We start from the raw sequence: 22,273 nt of genomic DNA, 5'->3' as shown, positions 1-22,273 counted from the left end.
ACGAAATGTCCAGAATGGGGAAGCTATAGAGACAGAAAATAGATGAGTGGTTTCCTAGGTTTGGGCATGAGGGGATGGTAACTAAGGGGTGATGAAAATGTTCTCAAATTGACTATGGTCATGATCTGTCTATATATCTGTGAATATGGTACAAACCCCTGAATTGTACGCTTCAAATGAGTGAGTTGTGTGTGAGTTGAACTATGCCTCTAAGCTTTAAAAAAAAAGTCCAGCAGGAAGTAACCACCAGAGGCACCTGAGAAAGCAGTGGAGACTGAAAAGTACTGTAGGATTTAGCCTTGTGGCAGTTACTGAAGTTGGACCAGGTTGAGGAAAGAATGAGAAGGAAGGATGGCTTTTTTTTTTTTTTTTTTAAAGAAGTTTGGCTGTGAAAGGCAAAAGAGGGCAGTGTCTGGAGAAATGTCAAGGGGAAATCACTTTTAAGATGAAAGTACCTGAGAAGTTGTAAAGGTAGATGAGAAAGATCCGTTCTGGAAGTAGACCCTGAAGTTGGGAAGGGTCTTGGACAGGAAGTCCTGGCCTTGCTGGGGGAAAGAGCAGCCCCTCTGCTGTAACAGGAGAGGAGGGACAGAGGAGGGGAGGGTGGTGGCAGGAGGTTTGAGGGGTTTCGCCTCTGATGGCCAGCCCTCTGCGGAAACAAGGGAAGATGGTAGCCCAGAAGTATGAGGTGATTGGTGAAGGTGTGATGTAGTTGTTGCAGAGAATGAGAGAGCAACTCTAAGCCTCAGTAAGAGGGCCAGCAGGACTGCCCATCTGGCTTAGATGGCCTTCCTTTAGTGAAAAGACTGAGAAATAATGTGAGACCAAAGCCTAGGGACAGAGTATCCAGGCCTGTCTTTCCTTAGTGGTAACCTCTGGCCTGGAAAGAGCCATTGACCTTGAATGCTAAAGTCAAGAGACCCAGGGATCTAACTTCGCTGTCCAGTATAGTCCCCACCAGCTGCATATGGCTTTTTAAATTTAAAATTCAGTTCGTGCATTGGACTAGCCACATTTCAAATGTTCAATAGCCATATGTGGCTGGTGGCTACCATGTTTATTAAACAGCACAGAATTAACATTTTCATCATCACGAAAAGTTCTCCTGGATAACATTGTTCTAAGAAAAGTGATTCTTTTCAAACTATTGAGTCTAAGGACCCCTCTGCACTCTTAAAAATTGAAGACCTCCCCCAAAGAGCTTTGGTTCACATGGATTGTACCTACTGACATTCACTGTTGTATAAATTAGAACTGAGAGTTTTGAATATTTAATTCATTTTAAGGTAACAATAACCCATGTTAACATTTTATGAAAAACGATTATCTATTTTCCAAAACAAAAAATAGTGAAAAGAATGACATTGTTCTTCATTTCTGTAAATCTGTCGTGTCTGACTTAATCGGAGGCAGCTGGATTCTCATATCTTCTTCTGAATTCAGTCTGTCATGCTACCGATTATCCTGTAGTCTCTGGAAAATGTCACTGCCTGCTCATGAGACAAAGAGAGTTAAAAAGGCAAATCATGTCTTAGTGATATTGTGAAAATAGTTTTGACCCTGTGGATTCCTTGAAAGGGCCTCAGGATCCCTGGACCTCACTTTGAGAACCACTGTTCTAGAACAACCTCCACTTGGCATGAAAGAACTAATCCTTGAGAAATGGAGCGATCTGCCTAAAGTCACACAGCAAATAAATTGCACTGTTGGGACTATAAGCCAAACCATCTGGCCTGAGGCTTTTTCCAGTTCCCTTGGCCCAGCCAGGATGGGCCTGCTGGACTTTTGGGAGTGGGGCTAGGCGTCTTGGCTGCAGAGCCCCTGGCGTGTGGCCCTAAAAATAAACCCATTGAGTCTGTCAGAGCCCCTTCTCTCCCCACCCCCAGCGGCTGCTTTTATTGTTGGGTGATGCAGTGAACGGGGAACAGAAAGGATCTGGGGAGGAGAGACAAAGGGTATCAACATCTATAAGCCTTTTGGGCTCATAACACCGCTACCCTTCCTCCTGCCCTAACTGACCTACAGTCGGTTTGAAAGAACCTCCACCATGGTCTGGAGGTTCTTGGAGTGCCTGTGAGGAGGAAGTTGGAGGAGGGGTACAGTGGGCCTCTTCCCCATGGACACTTGCCCCTCAGAAGGGCTACTGTTGTCAACTGCCCCCTCCTGGGGCCAGTTGTCAGGAGGAGGGAAGGAAATTCTTTTCTGCCTCTGGCCCTGAGTGAGGGGGTGGGGGAGACCAGTGGGAATTCTTGGGGCTGAGAGATGCTTTAGGCCAGAGGAAGGAGCCACTCTCAGACCAGGAATGCCCCGGGGCCTTTTTTTTTTCCCCTACCCTCAGCCCAGGGCAGATCTTGTCTGGAAAGGAGTGTTGCTGTGGGTGAAGAAGTTGCTGTTTACAAGTAGACTCCTGGGTGTGACAGGGATTCCAGAAAGCAGCTGGGGGATGGGGGGGAATAGAGGGGGAAACGCTTGGATTACACGGACGATTCTCTTAGTAAAGCCAACTCCATCTCTGCCTTCCCACAGCTGCCCGCCCCTCCCCCAACCCCTGGCCCCTGGCTCTTTTTCCCTAGAGGACTCTAGGGGGGAACAGCTGGTCAGTGAGGGGCTCATCAGGGCCCAGAGGCCTTGGCTAAGGGCCAGGGTGAGGGAGCCTAGAGGACCGGCTCGCTGCCATCTCTCTGGCCCCTTCCTCCCAAGCCTGGACTCTGAGATTACAGAAGGGTCTTCTTGCCTGTGCCCTGGCTGGAGAGGGGTTGGGAGCTGCGGGTTCCCCCTCCTTGATCTGGCTGCCTGAAAGGCCAGGACAGTCTTTTTGCGGGGTTGCCCAACATGCCTGACCAGGCTGAAGAGATGAGCGACCACCCAGGTTCACTCAGTCATTGGGCTGCACCTGCCCCTTCCCTGGGTTACCCAGAGAAACCCCTGAGCAGCTGATCCCCCTTCGCTGTCTCCTCTGAAGGAGGGCCAGAGAGGCCCTGCTCTTCCTCTCCCTCCCTCCCCTCAGCACTGAGGTCACCTCCCTCTGAATCAGGCCTTTGTGGAGGGCGGGGTTGCCGGTTGGCAGTTCTGGCGGGAGAGCCTCCCCATTCAAGTTCAAGCTCCGACCCACTGCAGCTCCATCCCTACCCAGCTGAGCCAGTGTCCTGTGTTCCAGACCCACATCGGACACCCGGGATATGTTGTGGGGCCCCCAGAGGAATGCTTGAAAGCAGGGCCATCCCGAAAAACCCAGGCCAGGGGTTTTCCCCTGGGGCTGAGCACAGAAGCTGTGAGTAGCAGTTGTGGGGCCTGAGGGTGATCAGGGGTGCTTGGTCCTGGGGAGGGGACCCCCTTGACCCTGCAGGGACAGCCACTGGGGAACTGACCTGGATTGATTGCTTTTTGGTTTTGTTTTTTTCCTCAAGAGATTTGGGTTGAAACCTCAGACTCTGAAGGGCCAAATTCCTAATTGGGCTCAGTTTGGGAGCTAGAGGTGGTATTATCACTCTGGATCGTAATTTTCCCCAGAGGAGGCTCAAGATGCAAGAAGTTTTCAGTCTACAGATCTTGAGCCCAGACTCAGCACGCACCTCCCCAGCGCCAAGTTTAAATGCAGGCCTCTTCCGAGTGACTCAACAATCCGGGCTGACAGCTTCCTGCCCTCATCTTGTGGCCATGCAGACGCACAGAAGGCCCAGCGTCCGGAGCTGGCCAGACCACTTGGGCTGAGGGCAGAGAACTTCTCCCCAAAGTGGGGCTGAGTCACAGCCCGCCTTCAGCCGACGTGTCTGGAGCCTCTCCCAGGCCCTGCTCGGACCCGGACGCTGACGCCTTGACGAGCTGTTGCGCTCCGGTGGCTTGTCCCTTGGAGGGTCTCCCCAGGTCACAGTGGGACTCAGGCCTCCCTGCCTTGGGATTTCCGGGGGCTCAGATCCAAGGGTGGTAGTGGTTGGCTTGGTTGGCATGTTGGGTCCCCACCCTCCTCAACACATACACAGGCCTCATGCCTGACCTGGATGCTTTTTCATTCATTTGCTTATTTATTTTAGCAAAAGATACCCTCCTAAACCACCTTCACCCTTAGTTTGGTTTCTGTGGTTGTGTGAAGAAAACAAAGACTGGAGGTTTCTACCACTTTATCTTTCCCTTTTGTGGCCTCCGGACACAGCCCTGTTCATCCCACTCCCCTCCTTCATCCTCCTGTTTTTTTTCTCACCCTCCCAAGCACTCCCTTCCCTGCCCCTGCCCCTCTATTTCTGGAGGTGTCCACTGGGAACGTAAGTGATGAGGAGGTCGAGGGGACGCTGGTGACCTGTGGGGACAGGCCTCTCCTAGAGCAGGGGGAGCCCCCACCTGGCAAGAGGATGGTGGCCTGGGGATGAGTGACGCGGGGTGGGCTGGAACTGGTCCTCCGAGGCCTGTTTTGGTTTTAACCCCTGTTTGTGTATGTGGGAAGGAGGCTTTTTCCTGAATTTTTTTCATTTCTTTTGAGGTCTGTCCATTTCTAAATGTAGCAAGTGTGATAATGTTATGAGCAAACAAAGTTATAACTCAATACATTTTAATGATGTTAAAATAACAAAGGACTTTAGATTGTGGTGGAGTGTCAAAAATAAGCATTGCACAGTTTTTCTTTTTCTCTAGTTTTCAGAAGCCCCCTTCCCGTTGTTGTGCACATGCTTGTTTTTCTCCCTCCCCACTCCACCCCCACCCAGAAAGAAGCCTTCTCCTCTTCTCTCCCTTTCTTTCTAGAGTATCAGGTGGAAGAGAGTGAGGGCTGGAGGGCTGCCAGGGAAGGGGTCGGAGAGGAGGAAGCCCCTATGGGCAGGGCAGAGGGGCAACACTTCAGATCTTCAGGAGCCCCTCCTTTAAAGACTCCCAGGGAGAGGGACCTGGGACTTAGGGTCTGCTTACAGGTGAACTGCTAGAGTGAAAAGCCTTCATTTATCAGAGTCCATGCAAGACTCTCTACATACATTATCTCACTTCCTGCTCCAACAGCCCTGTGGACTAGGTATTCTTATCCCCATGTTAGGGGTGAGGAAACTGGTTTTGCTGAGTCAGCTTCTAACCCAGGTCTGTCTGACTGCAAAGCTCCGGGAACGCTGAGACTAAGTGCACAGAGCACAGAGGACAAGAATGTACAGAGAGGCTGCACAGGAAGGGGGCCCAGGCCTGCCCATGTGCTCTGTGAACCAGCCATATGGTGTGGGCAGCATCCTTTGTCTCTGGAGCTTGCTTCAGAGTAGGCTGGCACCTCCCCCCGCCACCCTCCTTACGAGGTCGAAAGGAGAATCAGATGTGATCCGCGACACGGGAACATGCCAGCGCGCAGGATACACTCTGAGGATGCAGGTGTAGCTTCCTTTGCCTCGGTTTCCTCATCTCAAATACGTGTCGATAATAGCACTCGACCCTCTCTGTGGTCGTGAGAATGAAAGAAGATGACGTTTGCTGGGTTGCTGTTCGTTCCCCTCTGGCTGAGAGCTGGGGCCATTTGCACTGCCTCTTTCCTCTGCCTGGAATGCTTTTCCCATTCCAGGATTTCATCTGCCCATTCACGCAGGTAGGTCTCTGCCTCACTGTCACCTTCAGTGCCTTCTCAGGGCCTGATGTTGGCTCATTGGTTTATCTCTGGTATTACCTGCTGGTCCCAGTAGAATGGAAGCTTCATACGGGCAGGATTTTCTCTGGCTTGTTTATCCCTCTGGTCCAGGATGCCAGGCAGTAGGAAGCCAATAAATGCACGGCTGATCTTGTCTCCCTCTGTCTCCACAGGCAAGGTGACCATTCTGGCTGCGTGCGTGAGTGTGCCAGCCTGGGTGAGGAGGCAGAGACAGGTGAGGGGCTTTGGAACTTGGGTGTGCTAGTGGTGGGACTGGAGGAGGGCTGGGTTGGGCGAGGCAGCCTCTGCCCTACAGGGGAGGGAGGAAAAAGCATTCAGATGCCTGGTAGGTGAGCTGCTGAGGGCTCCTCTTCCTTGGTCCAAAAGCCCTAAGCCCCTTTTGTGGGAGCTTCAGAGGGTCAGGGAGGCAAGTAGTTGGTGGTAGACTGGGGACCCCTACCCTTTTGCATTAGGAAGGGTTTCCCATCTACTGGAAATTTCGACAGTATTTGTTCAGAGGAAGGAAAGGAGTACTTTCCTGTACCTGAAAAATTAAAACTCAAATGGAAGATGAAGACTAGTCAAGGAAAGCCAGTCACTATGTCAACAGTTTGGAGTGGGGTGGAAGCAGGGATCACATAATGTGATACAGGTCAGAAACCTGGCTCTGTTGTGTTCAGGCAATGAGACTAGTCTGTTCAGCCATCAGTTGGTCTCTTCCACACCAGGTATCACATAGGGTATCTAGTCAGTGAAATGAAGACAGTGTCCCTGCCCTCGCAGAGTTGACAGTCTGGGGGGACACTTACAGAGCCGAGCTGGAGGAGTACCTGACTCAGCCTTGGAGTGGGGGCCCTGGAAAATGAGTGAAAATGAAGTCGCTCAGTCGTGTCCAACTCTTTGCAACCACATGGACTGTAGCCTACCAGGCTCCTCCATCCATGGGATTTTCCAGGCAAGAATACTAGAGTGGATTGCCATTTCCTTCTCCAGGGGATCTTCCCAACCCAGGGATCGAACCCGGGTCTCCCATATTGCAGGCAAACAGACGCTTTACCATCTGAACCACCAGGGAAGCCACCAGGGAAAATGAGTAGGAAGGAGCTGGAAAAGTGGAAGGGGGATGGGTATCAAGAGACCCCTGCAGAGGGCCCAGCGCTCACAGAGGCTGGTCTGCTGGGGCCTCGCTCGGAGCATGGGGACTTGGAGGTTTGCAGGCCACCTCCCGCTCTGCCAGGAAGATACAGAATGTCAGTTTGAGACCAACCTCAGCGGAGAATTCAGGTTTCTTGGCTCCTGGCCAGTGTCTGTGTAATCTGTAAGAGGGCAAGGACAGTCATAAGAGTTTATAAAAACAATGGTCTCTGTTCTTGAGATGGAAGAGCATGTCTATGTGTCTGTCCCATGAGCAGGAATCTGAGCCTGACCCCGAGTTGTTACAGTGTCCAAGGCACAGGGGTCACATGGATGCCAACTCCGGGAATACTGACAAGTTCTGTCTCTGTCCTCCTCCTCCTCCACTCACCTCCCTGTGCCCTGGAGTAGCCTGCTGGGGCTTCTCTCACTTATCCCCAGGGCCTGATGTCGGAGGCCATGGACCAGTCGGCCGGGAGCCCTGGAAACCTGAACCCAGGAGAAGGTGGTGATGGCAGCACGGAGCCGGGCACCTGCCAGGAACTCCTGCACCGGCTGCGGGAGCTAGAGGTGGGGCAGGGGCAGGCCGGCCAGAGCCCTGCGAGCTTGGGTGGGTTTGGAGGTGCAGGGCAACCTTCCTCTCAGCCTGCTTTTCCAGGCTGAAGCAGAGCTGAAACGTTTCTTTAGCAGAGCCGCTCTAAGACGCCCTTTCCTTACTCTTAGCTCTCCAGCCTTCATGCCAGCTCAGGACAAGAGGCATGCACAAGGGTGGGGCTGTACTAACCCCCAGATATCTCCCTTCTTTACCTGACTTTCGTGCCCTGGCTGTAGGAAAGGGGTGGCCACAGAGGCCACAGAAGGAGAAGTCTCAGGCATTGAGGGACCAGGGCACAGATCCATGAACTAGGCTACTTACCACGTTCCTAGACCCTGCCCTCCTCCCTCCAACCTCCTCTGCCTTCTCCCCAGGGAAATAAGGGTAACGTTTAGCACCTCCCACCTTGGTCCTCCTGGCCACTGTATCTCCCCAGCCCCTCCAGCCTCATGGACTGAAGTCGGGGTAACAAAGGACCAGCCGTCTCAGCTCTGCCTTCTGGATGCCCTGGGTCTCTGTGTGCTCACACCTGACAGAATCACCCTGGAGCCAAGAGCTGGGGCAGGGAGAGAGCTACTGGACTCCTTGCCTCTCCTTCCCAAGAGGAACCTGCCCTGGGAAGAATGATCGCTTAGCCTCCCATTTACCTTCCTCCTCCTCCCTGCAGGCAGAGAACTCAGCACTCGCCCAAGCCAACGAAAATCAGCGGGAGACCTACGAGCGCTGTCTGGACGAGGTGGGTGGACTGATACCGCCTGTGGGAAGCATAGCTTGTCGGCTCCAGGCTCCAGGCAGAGACTCAGTCGTCTGACAGCTTTTCCTCAGCTCTGCCTTTCTCTCCCCAGGTTGCCAACCACGTGGTGCAGGCACTGCTGAACCAAAAGGTAAAAGGCCACAGAAGACATTCATATCCCCTGACCTGAGCCCAGATGCCCTGGGAGGAGGCCCTGGGCACAGCAGGGGAGGTCCTTCCTGGGGACCCCTGAGCCTGCTCAGCTACGGGATCGAGGAAGGTGGAAATGGCCTATTGGCTCTCCAGCAGAGTCCCCTTTCTCTATCTTGGACAATCTATTCTCTTTGACCTGGAGCTGGGGCCACGCTAGGTAAGACCAGGTCTCCAAGTGATAGTCATTTTGATTTGGGCTCGAATCCTTCCATTATCCAGGCCCCAGCTAGTTTCTCCAGATCATTATAGCCCTGATAGCAATGTTGATGTTGTGACCATAAAGTGACATCTAAATATTGACTCAAGTACTGGGGGTAATTTCTTGACATGTGGGCTACTCTGACCCCCAAGTCTTCCCCTGCCTTACATGAGCCCTTCTTTGATGTGTGGTTTCTAAGAGGCAGAGGATTCGCTCCAGAGATGAGAAAGCTGCCAAAGGGAATGGAATTACTTCCGACCAGGAGTGGTAAACTTTAGAAAATTTACCATCCCCAGAAGATGCGAGAGCCATAAATATAGGCAGGCTCAGCTCCTTCATAGGAGGTTGCAAGAGAAGCGCATGCCCAGCAGGAGTGCCCACTGCTTTGATGAAGCGACTGTGCTCACGCCACTCTCCCTCTCCCCACCACCTTGCCCTTCTTCTGCCTCCTGGGGGCGGCAGGACCTGCGAGAGGAGTGCATCAAGCTGAAGAAGAGGGTGTTTGACCTGGAAAGGCAGAACCAGATGCTGAGCGCCCTGTTTCAGCAGAAGCTCCAGCTGACAGCGGGCTCCCTCCCTCAGGTGGGCACACGCGGTTCCCCCTCCTTCCTCACATCTCAGCCTCTGACCTCCCAACCAGCCCTGTCGTCGTCATCACCTCAGAAGCAGGTTGTCAGCCACTGGCCTCCATTCTGGGCACTGTGGCCTTCCAGGGCAGGCCCGCCTCGCCTGATAGATCTGAGCCTTAGGTGAGGGGAAGCTTCCTAAGACCCCTTATGCTTGGCTGTCCCCTACCTCCCAGGTGCTGCCCACCCAGCCAGTTGGTGTCCCTTTTTGTTGACAGAGAAAGTCCTTGCTTCCTCCTCCCTCCTTGAGTAGAGAGATGGGTGGATGCTGAAAATGCAGTCATTTCAAGCTAGCTCCCACGAGGCCTCTTTGGCCACTGCCTTTCCTCTTCTTGGCCAGGGGCAGGGGTGGGGCCGGGTGTAAGGCACCCAGTGCTGGTGTCATGGAGAGGTTAGGGAAGGCCCTTCACCGGGATGACTCTGCGCACGCCTGGCTGCATCTGCCCACCCGCTAACCCAGTCTTGGCCACAGACACTCATCCCTGCTTCCAGCCCTGACACCTGCCTTATCCCAGGAGAAGCAGGAGGCTAGTGGTAGTGAACCCTGGGCTCAGTTAACGTGTAACATGGGGTCCACTCTGTCTGGAAGCCCCAAGGATGTGGTGTGCCTGTGGGGAATCAGGAGTAGCTCCATGTACCCAAGGTTCACGGTGGGTTCTGAGGTCAGCCAGCACACTCCCAACCCACCCTGACTTGCCAGGAAGAGAAACACCTTGTGTGTGTTTGTGTCTAAATTTATATGTCTGGGATACAAACCAGGTGGCCATTGGCCCCCCCAAACCCTGAGCAGGATGCCCTCAGCTCCCTGGGAAGCCTGACCCCTGGCAGATGAAGCCTCTGTCTCCCCAGGCCGGTGCAGACACGGGTGACTGAGCTGCAGTGACTCTGCCGCTTCCTGTGTCCTGTCCTGGCCCTGCCATGGGCTGACCTGGAGGCCAGATCACACCAGCCAAGCTCACCCTGTCCACACTCTTTCTCAGTGACTGATGATAACAGCGTAGATCATCCTGAAATCGTTTGTTTTTTAGTAAATGAATTCTGGGATTCGAGTTGGAGATTTTTTAATGAATTTTGGGGTTTGGGACCATAGATTTATCTTCCCCAGAAGTAACATGACATAATGGAAAGAGCACGAACCTTGGCCTCAGATAAACTTGGGTTGGGTCCCTAACTTAGCTAATTCTTAGCTGTGTGACCTTGGGTAGATTATTTAACCATACAAATCGTAGGTTGTTTTCCTTTATAAATGGGGATAAAAATACCTATATTGCAGGCTGTCATGAGGATGAAATGAGATAATATCTAGTGCTTGACCTGTAGTAGTCAATGATTAGCAGCTAGTTATCATTATTAATGTTATTTCCAAGTTGTGCTTTGCTAGGATGGAAGCTCCATTGAACGAATGTTAATTAAGCTCTTACTGTAAGCAGTGCCTTTGCCAACACACATGGAATTGGAGAGAGCTGGGGCTTCTGGACTCTAAGGCAGGGCTGCAGAGGGTGACGGTGCTGACCAAAAGCCCAGGGAGGGGGAGGGGCCATCAAGATGGGCTAAAGAGAGTGCCCTGAGGAGGTGACTGCACCCTGCTGATGGGAGATGTTTACTTTTTTATTCTAGTTTTGTTTTATTCTTATTTTTATTTTTTGACTGCACAGGGATTTTAGTTCCCTGACCAGGGGTTGAACCCACACCCTCAGCAGTGAAAGCAGAGTCCTAACCATGGACCACCAGGGAATTCCTGATGGACAGGAGATTTTAAAGAGTACAGAAGGGGTCTGGGAGAAGGGGTGCCCTGTGGGAGGAACAGAGCGGAGGATCCTAGGGAGCAGAGAGCTGTTCAGCCGGACTTGAGCAAAGGTTGTATAAAGAGCAAGTGAGACAAAGCTGGGGATGGTGTCAGGGAGGAACCGGTAGATCTGGCTATAATTCCGACCGAAGAGTTCAGACATGTCAGTGGAGGCTGGCAGAGGAAGCTGTGAGCACAGAGATGCTTTAGACAAAAAAGATTGGAAAGCCACGCGGTCAGGTGAGCGAGACTAAAATGCTGAGCAGCTTTCAGGCCAGAGATGTGAGGATGGTGTGCCAAAGGAGCCGCTGCAGATGGCTCAGCCGGAGGGGAGGCAGAGATACCACAGAGACAGGACTTAACAGCTGTGGAGTGCAAGAGACAGGGGAGAGTTGAAGCTGACTTGTGTCTCATCAAGGTGCCTAAGAGAAGAGGAATGAGAGACAAGTGATCTGTGATTAAATCCAACTTTGGTAATCCTCCGAGCAGAGGCCATTCAGGGGAGATGGAAGTAGTAACTGCCACCATCTCTATTCCGGGACCCAGTAAACAACGCCGCTTCCGTTAGTCTCAGCCATTCCTGTGGAGGCTGGGCCACAGGTGGTCAGAAAAGAAATGGGCCTCGAGGCTCACCTTCTCTGTACTCAGGGAGGAGGCTCCACAGAAAAGCAGAGGATCTTGGAGGCTCGGCGGACAGCCAGGCTAGACCTGCCACTGCCCTGCGGCCCCTGGGCACTCTTCTTTCTCCAGAGGCCCCTGCCCGGTCCCACCTCCCCACCCCGCCACCTGAGCTTGCATTTCTTCAGTCTACCTGTGCTGGGGTCTCCCAAGGTACCGCTGACCCAAGTGGTGAAAGCCTCACCTTGGGCCAGGAGACGTCACTGAAGGAGCAGGGAAGGATGTTCTGCTGCCCCTGGATGGGAAGCCGTGGCTCCCTGAGGGCACAGGGCCCTGGGCTGACAGCACCTGTGCTCACCTCGCCTCTCCCCTGTAGATGCCACTCGCCCCACTCCAGCCGCCTTCAGAGCCACCAGCCTCGCCCTCCCTGAGCTCCGCCGAGGGACCGGCCACCTCGCTGCCTCTGGGGCGCTGCGCTGGGCAGAGAGAGGTAGGAGGGCTGGGCTTCGTGGTCTTTGGCTCCGCTGGCACTGGGCTCATCAGCTGGTGCTCCACGACTGTTTCCTAACAAGTCTCAGGGGAAGGACTGCTTCCGGGCACACAGATTCTCATCCAGGCTGGGTGTGAGCCCTCAGCTGTCAGCCTCGTACCAAGAAAAACAGATCCCCACCCCTAACCGCTGGCCTTGTGAGTAAACGTGTTAGTATTGCAGTCAGACTCAACAGTTAACACTTCTGAGCTCTTCCTCTGAGCCAGGCACTGTGCTGGACACCTGGATCTCATTTATCTTTTTCTTTTTTGGTAATTTTTGGCATACATTTGTAATCCTACACGTATTTATTTATCCAAGTCCAATTCATTCATTCTTTTGTTGATCTGGTTCCATTTATCTTATTTTATGAGATTTAAACACAATCACCATCTTATTTTACAGATGATACAGTGAAGCTTAGAGATTAAATGACTTGCTGAAAGTCTTATAACTAGTTAAACAATAGACCTGGGTCTTGAACCCACACAGTCTGGCTCAGGAGCCCAGGTAGTTAACCACTGTACCAGACTGGACCAGGCCTGAGAAGGGGCCAGGGAGAAGCAGGAAAAGGCTCACAGGGGAGTTGTTGCGTCTGCTTCTCCACGGGGATCAGCTCAGCAGGACAGCTGTCTGACCTGAGAAGGCGTGGGCTTGCCTGTAGCGACTGACTGAGGACTTGGCCACATCATATCCCATTCTTGAGTCTGTGTTCTTTCCGAAACCTGAAAAAATGGATGGGTCGCCCTCCCCTGGGGCAAATAGAGATACCAGGGGTATAGATGGTCAGCCTTCCTGACTCATAGTGGTAGGAAGTAGTGCTGGGATAACCAGGAAGGAAGGTAGGTGCCCCCTAAGTGTGCCAGGAAGGACAGCTGGGGTAACCAGGACTCAAACTCTTGAGGAAACTTTCCAGCACATTCCAGAAGCCATCAGTTCCTTTTGGGGACACAGACAAACCCGGCCAGCTCAGGTTATGCCAGCTCAGTTACGCCAGCTGACATGCTCAGTTATGCCAGCTCGGGTCCCAGGCCTGCACATCGTTTCCTCCTCATGCCATTTCTCCCCCAAGGTGTGTTGGGAGCAGCAGCTGCGGTCAGGAGGCCCAGGACCCCCAGCCACCCCACCTCCAGCGCTGGATGCCCTCTCCCCATTCCTTCGAAAGAAAGCGCAGATCCTGGAGGTGCTGAGAGCCCTGGAAGAGACGGACCCCTTGCTTCTGTGCTCACCTGCTACCCCCTGGCAGCCTCCAGGCGAGGGTCCTGGCTCCCCGGAGCCCATCAATGGCGAGCTGTGTGGCCCGCCTCAGCCTGAACCCTCTCCCTGGGCCCCCTACCTGCTACTAGGTCCTGGCAGCCTGGGAGGCCTGCTGCACTGGGAGCGCTTCTTAGGAGGTCCGGGGGAGGAAGAGGGTGCTGGGCGGCCCTGGGGCCCTAGCAGGGACTCCCCACAGGCCCAGGGCACTGGTTCTGGGCCGCCCTGTGCGCCAGGCAGTAGCTCCTCCTCCTCTTCTGATGAGGCCGGTGACCCCAATGAGGCCCCCAGCCCGGACACCCTGCTAGGGGCCCTGGCCCGCAAGCAGTTGAACCTGGGCCAGCTCCTTGAAGACACAGAGTCTTACCTACAGGCCTTTTTGGCTGGGGCTGCTTGCCCACTCAGCGGGGACCACCCGGGTCCCAGGCAGCCATCCTCCCCAGACCAGGGGCCCCCACAACTGTCCAAGTCCAAAGGCCTCCCCAAGTCAGCTTGGGTTGGGGGTACCCCAGAGGCCAACAGGCCAGGCTTTGGTGCTACCTCAGAGGGCCAGGGGTCCCTCCCCTTCCTCAGCATGTTCATGGGTGCAGGGGACACCCCCCTGGGCTCACGGCCTGGCCACCCCCACTCTTCATCTCAGGTGAAAAGCAAGCTCCAAATTGGCCCCCCTTCTCCTGGGGAAGCCCAAGGACCCCTTCTGCCCTCTCCAGCCAGAGGTCTCAAATTTCTAAAGCTGCCTCCAGCCTCAGAGAAGGTCCCCAGCCCAGGAGGTCCCCAGCTTAGCCCCCAGCTCCCCCGGAATTCCCGAATACCCTGTCGGAACAGTGGCTCAGACGGCAGCCCCTCCCCACTGCTGGCCCGCAGGGGTCTGGGTGGAGGAGAGCTGTCCCCAGAGGGGGCACAGGGCCTGCCCACCAGCCCTTCACCCTGCTCCATGACCCCTGACTCTGCACAGCTCAGACCTCCCCAGCCAGCCTTGTCCGCTACACTTTCCCCAGGACCCACAGTGTCTCCTTGCTATGAGAACATTCTGGACCTTTCCCGGAACACCTTTAGGGGGCCTTCCCCAGAGCCACCTCCATCTCCTCTGCAGGTGCCCACCTACCCACAACTAACTCTGGAGGTGCCACGGGTCCCTGAGGTCCTCAGAAGCCCTGGCATCCCCTCCAGCCCTTGCCACCCAGAATCCTGCCCCTATGAGGGCACCCAGGAGAAGAGTTCGGACAAGGCAGGCTCCGAGTCTCCCCATCCTGGCCGCAGGGGCCCAGGCAGCTCGTCCAAGAAGCCCGGCCAGGGGGCAGGACGGCGACCTGGGGATCCTGGCTACACGCCTTTGCGGGACAGACTGGCAGCCCTGGGAAAACTGAAGACTGGCCCCGAGGGGCCTCAGGGCCCAGAAAAGAATGGGGTGCCTGTCAGACCTGGCACTGAGAAGGCCCGGGGAGCAGGGAAGTCAGGGGAGAGCACTGGAGACACAGCACCCCCTGCTTCCAGGCCCCCTGAGCAGCCAGAAGCCAAGGGGGCCCTGCGAGGGGCAGTGGCCTTAGGCACAAGCAGCCTGAAACAACAGGAATCTGGGCTCCTGGGGGACCCTGGGGCCCGAGTCTACTCTTCCCACTCCATGGGGGCCCGGGTGGACCTGGAGCCTGTCTCACCAAGGAGCTGCCTCACCAAAGTGGAGCTGGCCAAGAGCCGGCTGGCAGGGGCCCTGTGCCCCCAGGTACCCCGCACCCCTGCCAAAGTGCCAACCTCAGCCCCCAGCCTTGGCAAGCCCAATAAGAGCCCCCACAGCAGCCCAACCAAGCTGCCTTCAAAGTCACCCACCAAGGTGGTGCCCCGACCTGTGGTCCCACCAGCCACCAAGGAGCCCCCCAAACCTGACAAGGGGAAGGGCCCACCCTGGGCAGACTGTGGTGGCACCGTGGCCCAGCCCATGTCCCCAGCACCTGGCCCTGCGGACCCAGGCCCAGGCCCTGAGGGGCGGGCTCCGCACTCGGCCATTGAGGAGAAGGTGATGAAGGGCATCGAGGAGAACATGCTGCGGCTCCAGGGCCAGGAGCGGGCCCCCGGCACCGAGGCCAAGCATCGGAACACCAGCAGCATCGCCAGCTGGTTTGGCCTTAAGAAGAGCAAGTTGCCAGCGTTAAACCGCCGCACAGAGACCACCAAGGGCAAGGAAGGGGCTGGGGGCTCCCCGCTCCGGAAGGAGGTCAAGGTGGAAGCCCGGAAGCTGGAGGCTGAGAGTCTCAACATCTCCAAGCTGATGGCTAAGGCGGAAGACCTGCGCCGGGCCCTGGAGGAGGAAAAGGCCTACCTGAGCAGCAGGGCCCGGCCTCGGCCTGGGGGCCCAGCACCAGGGACCAGTGCAGGCCTGGGGCAGGGGCAGGGCCAGCTGGTTGGCATGTACCAGGGTGCAGACACCTTCATGCAGCAGCTTCTCAACAGGTGAGAGCTGGGACTGGCTGGCAGAGGCTCAGTAGTTGGGGGCACTTTGCTCTCCACAGGCACGCTGGGATTGGGGCTGCCTTTCCTGGGAACAAGCTTCCCAGAGGTCAAAGAGTGTAGGAGGTAGATGTCATGGCACCAAATCTTCTGGGGGTTAATGGCCCTGCCCAGAGGAGGGGTCAGGACCTCAAACAAGAAGCTAGGGATTTGTGCCCCAGCTCCCTTCTTCCCTGGCTGTCTGACATTTGGCTTGCTGAGACTCGGTTTCTCCTTTGAGAAGAGTTACCAGTCAATGTTTCCCTGAATCGCCTCAAGTCAGGTGAGGCAGCCTGTCTGGGGTCCAGGGTAGTTAAGACTGCTAGTACCTAGCCATGGGCTACTGCAGGTCTTCTCCCTCCAGGGTTTTATATCCTGTAGAACAAGGAGGGCTCCCTCCCTTTGCCTTTTGGCACTTGCCACAGACTCAGCAAAGGGAGATGTGGTTTAGAGAGGGGGTTGCTCTGTCTGGGCCAGGTAAGGCAGAATGTCTGCAGGAATCTGGCTGCAGGCAGAGTGTGCTTTGGACAGCAAGTACACACAGGGTCAGCTAGAGTAGGCAGGGTGTGTTACATGTGGACCAGGATGTGACCATATTTGTTCCTACTGGGGGACATTATCAGAAAGGTCTGTAGGCTTGACCCTAGGTAGCTATGGAGACGTTCTCCCATCACTCCTGCCCCTGATGGTCCTCTGGGGTTTCCTCTGGGGTCTCCCCTGGGGTCTTGGCCTATTCCTGGTGTCAGGAGAGTTGATGCAGGAAGCCAACAGGCATATGTCCTCTTCTCCAGGAGCAGGGGGCAGTAGGTACCTCTCTAGACCCAGCCCCACTGGAGGAAGTGAGGCCAGAATGTGTGGGTGGGCCTGGGGCTCCCTCACTTCCATGTGCACTGCCTGCCCCTAGGGTGGATGGCAAGGAACTGCCCCCCAAGAGCTGGCGGGAACCCAAACCTGAGTATGGCGATTTCCAGCCAGTGTCCTCTGACCCCAAGAACCCCTGGCCTGCCTGTGGGCCCCGAAATGGCCTGGTGGGCCCTCTCCAGGGCTGCGGAAGACCTCCTGGGAAGGTAAGTTCCTGGGGCGGGGGCTGGGTGGAGGCCCTGGCTTTGTGGTCTCTGACCTGGAGGGCTACCCTTCCCTGGGGCCAGAAGGCTGCTGGATGTATTTCTGGTTTCCAAGGAGAATGGGGAGGGGAGAGGGCTTTCTGAGGGCTAGCAGGTTGCCAGGACTCTTAGATCCATACTCCAGGGGTCCTGATGGAGGGCATTGGCATGGAGGAAGAAGGGGCTCTGAAGTCTTCTGTACCCCATACAGCCAAGCATCGAGCCAGGGAGGCGAGAAGAGATGCCCTCCGAGGACAGTCTGTCCGAGCCAGTGACCACCTCACACTTCACAGGTCAGCAGGGTCAAGGGCCAAGGCTGGGACCTGCCCCTCACCGCTTGCTCACTTTATTCCTTCCTGTCACCACAGCAGGTGCCAAGCCCCAGAGGGCACTGGGACTACACAGGAATATCTGTCACTTAGGGTACCTGCCCTGTCCTCTTCCCCAAGACTAGGGGAGAGGGGGCAGGGCAGGCAGGGACAACTGAGCCTGTAGAGCTAGAAGGGTGTCCAAGGGTGGAGCCTGGGCTGGGGCAGGAAGCCAGAAGAAGGCCGAGGGGCTGAGCCACCTGAGCCTCACATCCCCTCCCTTCCCCTCCCCAGCCTGTGGCTCTTTGACTCGAACCCTGGACAGTGGCATTGGGACCTTCCCGCCCCCAGACCATGGCAGCAGTGGGACCCCCAGCAAGAATCTTCCGAAGACCAAGCCACCACGGCTGGAGCCCCCACCAGGGGTGCCCCCAGCTCGGCCCCCACCCCTTACCAAAGTCCCCCGCCGTGCCCACACACTGGAGCGTGAGGTGCCTGGCATAGAGGAGCTGCTGGTGAGCGGGAGGCACCCCAGCATGCCGGCCTTCCCTGCCCTGCTCACCGCTGCCCCAGGCCACCGGGGCCATCAGACCTGCCCAGACGGTGAGTGCCTGGGCAGGGGTGGGGTGGGCCTTTCTGGGAGCTCCGCCCACTACCCACCTTCCCCTTGTCCCCGGACAGATCCCTGCGAAGACCCAGGCCCACCCCCTCCAGTCCAGCTGGCCAAGAACTGGACCTTCCCCAATGCCAGGGCAGCCAGCGGTTCCTCTGACCCTTTCTTATGCCCACCCCGACAACTGGAGGGGCTGCCCAGGACCCCCATGGTGAGCATGGCGGAAGGGGAAAGGGAACAGCACTGGAGGGCAGCGGGGAATGACGAGGGGTGAGGTATCGCCCTGTCCGGGAGGAGGACTGAGCGGTCAGCCCTTTGGATGCCGGTCTGGGCAGCCCAACCCCTGCCTTTTCACACCCGTCTTGGGGAAAGGGTTTCTCTCCTTTCCGGAACCTTGGTAGGACTGGCTCAGTCGCGCCTCCAGTTTCCGTCCTCTGCAGCGCCCCGCTCAGATGGGCAGAGCCTCTTAGGAGGTGAGAAGTGAGAGGTACCTGCTCCCGAGCCTGCCCTCCTTTCCCAGGCCCTGCCCGTGGATGGAAAGCGGAGCCTGGAGCCCAGCCGCCCTGCCCCTGCGCCCCAGGGCCCGGCGTTTGGGGGCAGCCGCACCCCCAGCACATCGGACGTGGGCGAGGAAGGGAGAGTGGCCAGCGGGGGACCCCCGGGGCTGGAGACCTCTGAGTCTCTCAGCGACTCGCTCTACGACTCGCTGTCCTCGTGCGGGAGTCAGGGCTGAGTGGAGTCAAGGCTGAGTGGCAGCGGCAGCTACGCCCCGCGCTGGAGGCGGAAGCCTCGGATTGGACGGCTCTCCTCAAGCTCCGCCCCCGGGGGCCCCGCCCTGAAGGGACGAAGGAGGCAGATGAACCAGAAGGTGAAGGGGGTTCCTGGCACAGCCCACTGCCCGCCGCCGCCGCTGCTGTGGAGGAGATGACTACTCAGCTCAGGGAGAGACCCCACCCTTGGTCCTTTCTCTCACCCAGAGTACGGCTCTTCCTCTGAGGGACTGGGGGGTTCAAGGCCGCTGTGTCCCGGCCCCCACTCCCGCTTCAGGCTGAGCCATCTTGTGGTGCTGGGCTTCCTGCCCACCGGTCGTGCCATCTCCGCCCACCCTGGCGGCTCCCCTGCCTCAGCAGCCCCGTGCTGGTGGAGTTTAGGGGCGAGGGGTCACGTTGCCTTCTCTCTCTGTCTGCCCTGGTCCTCCCCGCTGTCTGGATGGTGCTGCCCTCTCCTGCCCCATATCTTTGGGGCCCACTTGTCTGTCTTTTTTTGTTGGTTGTTTTTATATATATATATATAAAAGCGTCTGACCCAGCCCCCACCCACCCCCATCCCCACACTGCGGTTAATTTATCTGTTGTTAAAAACGCGGTTGCTCTGCTTCCAGCCTCTGCTTCTGCCCTATCCCTAATAAAACGTGGAGGACCCCCCTACTCCCACCCCAGACTCAGCTTGTTCTATGGGAGGACTCAGCGATGGATAGGCCAGTAGAGACCTCGTGGCTACCAGAGTGCAGGACTCCAGGGCTCTGCTCCAGGAGCTCTTGTGAGGCAGTTCAGTTTACCAGGGCTGCTGACTTGAGTCACCCTAGAATGTAACTAAGGGTGGGGGATCTGTTTAGACCTGGAATGGTACCTGGCAGTGGGGAAATTCCCCTGGCCCAGGGCTTGGTCAGGAGGAAGGCTGTGCTGCCCCTCAGAAAGGGAGGTGGAGATGGTGGCTGTGGACATGCACTCAAACCCTGAACATACCAGGTTGGGTGGGTATATAAACTGGAAGCTTCAGGAGTCCAGGGGTAAACAGAGTTAAGTGTCCACAGCTGCCTGTTGTCATAAAGGGAGGCACGACTGGGTTTCCGACTTGCCACCTTCTAGTCACACCTCAGCCTTTGGGCTTGCCCATCTTCTTGCCCCTATTTCGCCCTCAGATTTCAACCAGAAGTTCTCCTGGCTCTCAAATTCTTACTTTAAGATGGGAAGGCCAGGAATGAGGCTGTGTGGAAGGGTCTAGGCTTCTAGGAGTTATTTCAGACTCCCCATGGGATGTGAGAAGGCCAGGGGGTGGTTGTGGCCCTCCAGCCCTTGGATTTCCTATTGAGCATAGAGTTGGACCTGAAGGTGGCCCCAGCCCATCTCACATTGACCAGCCAAGTTGGGCCTCGGAAAGGCCTTCTTCTAGCCCAGGTTGCAAGTTGTGGGCTGACTTGTTCAGAGCACCCACCTGCCATAGTCAACACTCACTGCCTCCCCATGCCATCTGTAGGCCGCCTGAACATTGTGCATGCTGAACAGCCCTGGCCTTGTGGCTGGGACTCTGGACAGTTCATCATGGAGGTAGGGGGCTGTGCAGTGAATACACGGTCTGTGTTGGCACTTCAGGCTTGCCAAGCCAAGGTCAGGAGCGCCTGAACAGGGAGCAGTGCTGGGCCAATTCACAACTCAGTTATACCACTGGATGCTGCCACGCGCTCTGACCAGCCCAAGGAAGGTTGGGAGGGATGAAGGATGTGCGTGCCTCTCTTTATACTAACTCCTCCCAGCAGTGTCTCTTCAGCTGTAAATGGTCCAGAGAGCAGTGAAAGAACTCCCTGTTAAATACCTACCATATTGCCAGCCTCCTGATTCATTTCACAGGTGAAGTTATTGAGGCTCAAAAACATAGATGAATTCCCTGGTGGTCCAGTGGTTAAGACTCTGCGATCCCAATGCACGGGGCACAGTTTCAGTCCTTGATCAGGGAAGTAAGACCCTGAATGCTGCATGGCCTGTCCAAAAACAGACCATTCAGTAGTTTTCCAAGGCTGAGAAGTGATGGGTCTTGGCAGGAGTGATCCCTTTTGGGTGTGTAACTTTGCTTTCTTCTGCCAGGACTCTAATCCCCTCCTCCATTTTTAGCCCTGGATCACTCCTGATGGACAGGGCTGGAGAGCACTAAGCTGGGAGTCAAGGGTCTTAGCCCTTGAGTCCGGGTCTGTGGGGAATGTTACATCTTGTCTCCGGGCCTTGGTTTTCCTTATCTATGGAAGATTGGGAAGTTGGTCCAGACTAGCTTTCCCCTTAGCTTTCTGCTTTTCCCACCGTCTCCCAATCTGGCTGTTCTGCCTCCTGTTTCCCTTAGTGGATGTCATCACTGAGGAGGTTAAAACGACTTAGAGAAGCATCAAGTCAGATGTCTTTATTTTCTTCAAATGTCAGGATCGCATTTTCTTATTTCTGTCTCCTACTTCCAGGTATCCATCCCACTCTCCCTTCTGCTTTTATGGGCTTAAGGATGTTATTACCAAGCTGTTGATCTCTCCCTCTTGCCAGGCAGGCTCGGAGAAGTCTACATCCTTCTCTAACTTTTTATTTCTTGGTTTCTTAAGCCCTTTTCTCTGTGTGAACCTGATGGATTACCTCATTTCCTTGTTAGAATTGTTCGCCTACAGGATATTTATCCTATTTCCTTTCTGAGAAGGAATTTGGCATGGTGGGTTTAATTCTGGACTCTACCTCCGACAAGCTGAGATCAAGGGTCCATGCAGGTTTCTGTCACCAGACTCTGCTCATTCCGCCGCCAGGCTCTGACCTGCCGTGTTTTCACATGCTAGGTGACCTCTTGGGCCAGGGGACAGTGTGGGCCACCTGAGAAAAAGCCCACTGTCTCTCCAGGACAGAGCAGCATCAGCCACACCTACCACCTGGAGCCGGCCCTTCCCTACCAGGCAGCTCCTCATTCCTAAGTCCCCCAGTGTGCTGCTGAGGGGTGCTGGGCCCACACAAGCCATCTGTGGCCCACATGACTGTGTATGCCCTCCACACAGACAGAATATTCCATCTGAAGTAATTCTGTGGCAAGGGACACACGGTTGAGTTCGAGACCCTTCCAGGAAACCAATTACTCTTTGCCCTTGAAGAAAAGATTTATCTAAAAGACCACTTGATGCTCACCATGGCAGAATACTTCATATCTGAGTTTGTAACATCTGCTTGCAGGATTAAGGCGACCTCACTGTTTTCTCCATGAACAATGGGTAAACACTTGCCTTACCATTGTATATGACCCTTTCTGCTGGATTTCCCAAACAAAAGAAGCCCAAACCACCAAACTCCTCTTGTCCCCCATAAATGGCATCAACAAAAAGCTATGAAAAGACTCCAGATTCCACCTTTCTGGGCACCCTGCTTCTTGTAAAAAGTGTCCCAAAATGTTAACTGAGATTTTCTGTGAGTTGCCAATAGTTTTTATTTTCTTCTCTACCCTTGTCTAGATTTCCTAGACATATTTGAGTCTCAAATAGTATGTTTTGTTTTCCTTACCCCCCAAAAAAATTTAAAAAGAAACAACCATTCTCTGCAACAAATTCTAGGTATGTAACCCCATTCTATAGTCCTGAGTGAGTTAATTCAAGCATATAAGTATTTTTTTAAAGACATGAATTTAAATATAGGTGAGTATTTCTATGATCTTGAGGTAAGGAAAACCTTTTTAAAAACCTTTTTTTAATCATTAAAGACATAC

The 22,273-nt window shown here is 55.1% G+C and overlaps 1 protein-coding gene across 4 annotated transcripts in view; it reads left to right on the top strand.

Moving 5' to 3' along the window:
* Positions 1–21,384, top strand: part of NCKAP5L (NCK associated protein 5 like) — a 33,346-nt gene extending 11,962 nt beyond the window's left edge. Inside the window, exons 1-13 of one of the 4 annotated variants that reach the window (XM_055583106.1) lie at positions 2,829–3,271; positions 5,761–5,822; positions 7,163–7,291; positions 7,984–8,052; positions 8,162–8,200; positions 8,924–9,043; positions 11,868–11,981; positions 13,093–15,719; positions 16,660–16,822; positions 17,070–17,151; positions 17,461–17,769; positions 17,848–17,990; positions 18,300–21,384. In XM_055583106.1, the coding sequence (XP_055439081.1) occupies positions 3,202–3,271; positions 5,761–5,822; positions 7,163–7,291; positions 7,984–8,052; positions 8,162–8,200; positions 8,924–9,043; positions 11,868–11,981; positions 13,093–15,719; positions 16,660–16,822; positions 17,070–17,151; positions 17,461–17,769; positions 17,848–17,990; positions 18,300–18,512 (4,140 nt within the window). In that variant the 5' untranslated portion in view covers positions 2,829–3,201 and the 3' untranslated portion in view covers positions 18,513–21,384. Of the gene's footprint in view, positions 1–2,828; positions 3,272–5,760; positions 5,823–7,132; positions 7,292–7,983; positions 8,053–8,161; positions 8,201–8,923; positions 9,044–11,867; positions 11,982–13,092; positions 15,720–16,659; positions 16,823–17,069; positions 17,152–17,460; positions 17,770–17,847; positions 17,991–18,299 lie in introns of those variants that run through there. The other 3 variants (XM_055583097.1, XM_055583122.1, XM_055583112.1) reach the window with 3 other exon arrangements.
* Positions 21,385–22,273: the final 889 nt, after the last annotated feature.

Source organism: Bubalus kerabau, chromosome 1 (genome assembly GCF_029407905.1).
Source record: "Bubalus kerabau isolate K-KA32 ecotype Philippines breed swamp buffalo chromosome 1, PCC_UOA_SB_1v2, whole genome shotgun sequence".
Lineage (NCBI taxonomy): Eukaryota > Metazoa > Chordata > Mammalia > Artiodactyla > Bovidae > Bubalus > Bubalus kerabau.
The sequence above is the reverse complement of the archived record's forward strand: the minus strand, read 5'-3'. Positions and strand labels throughout refer to the sequence as shown.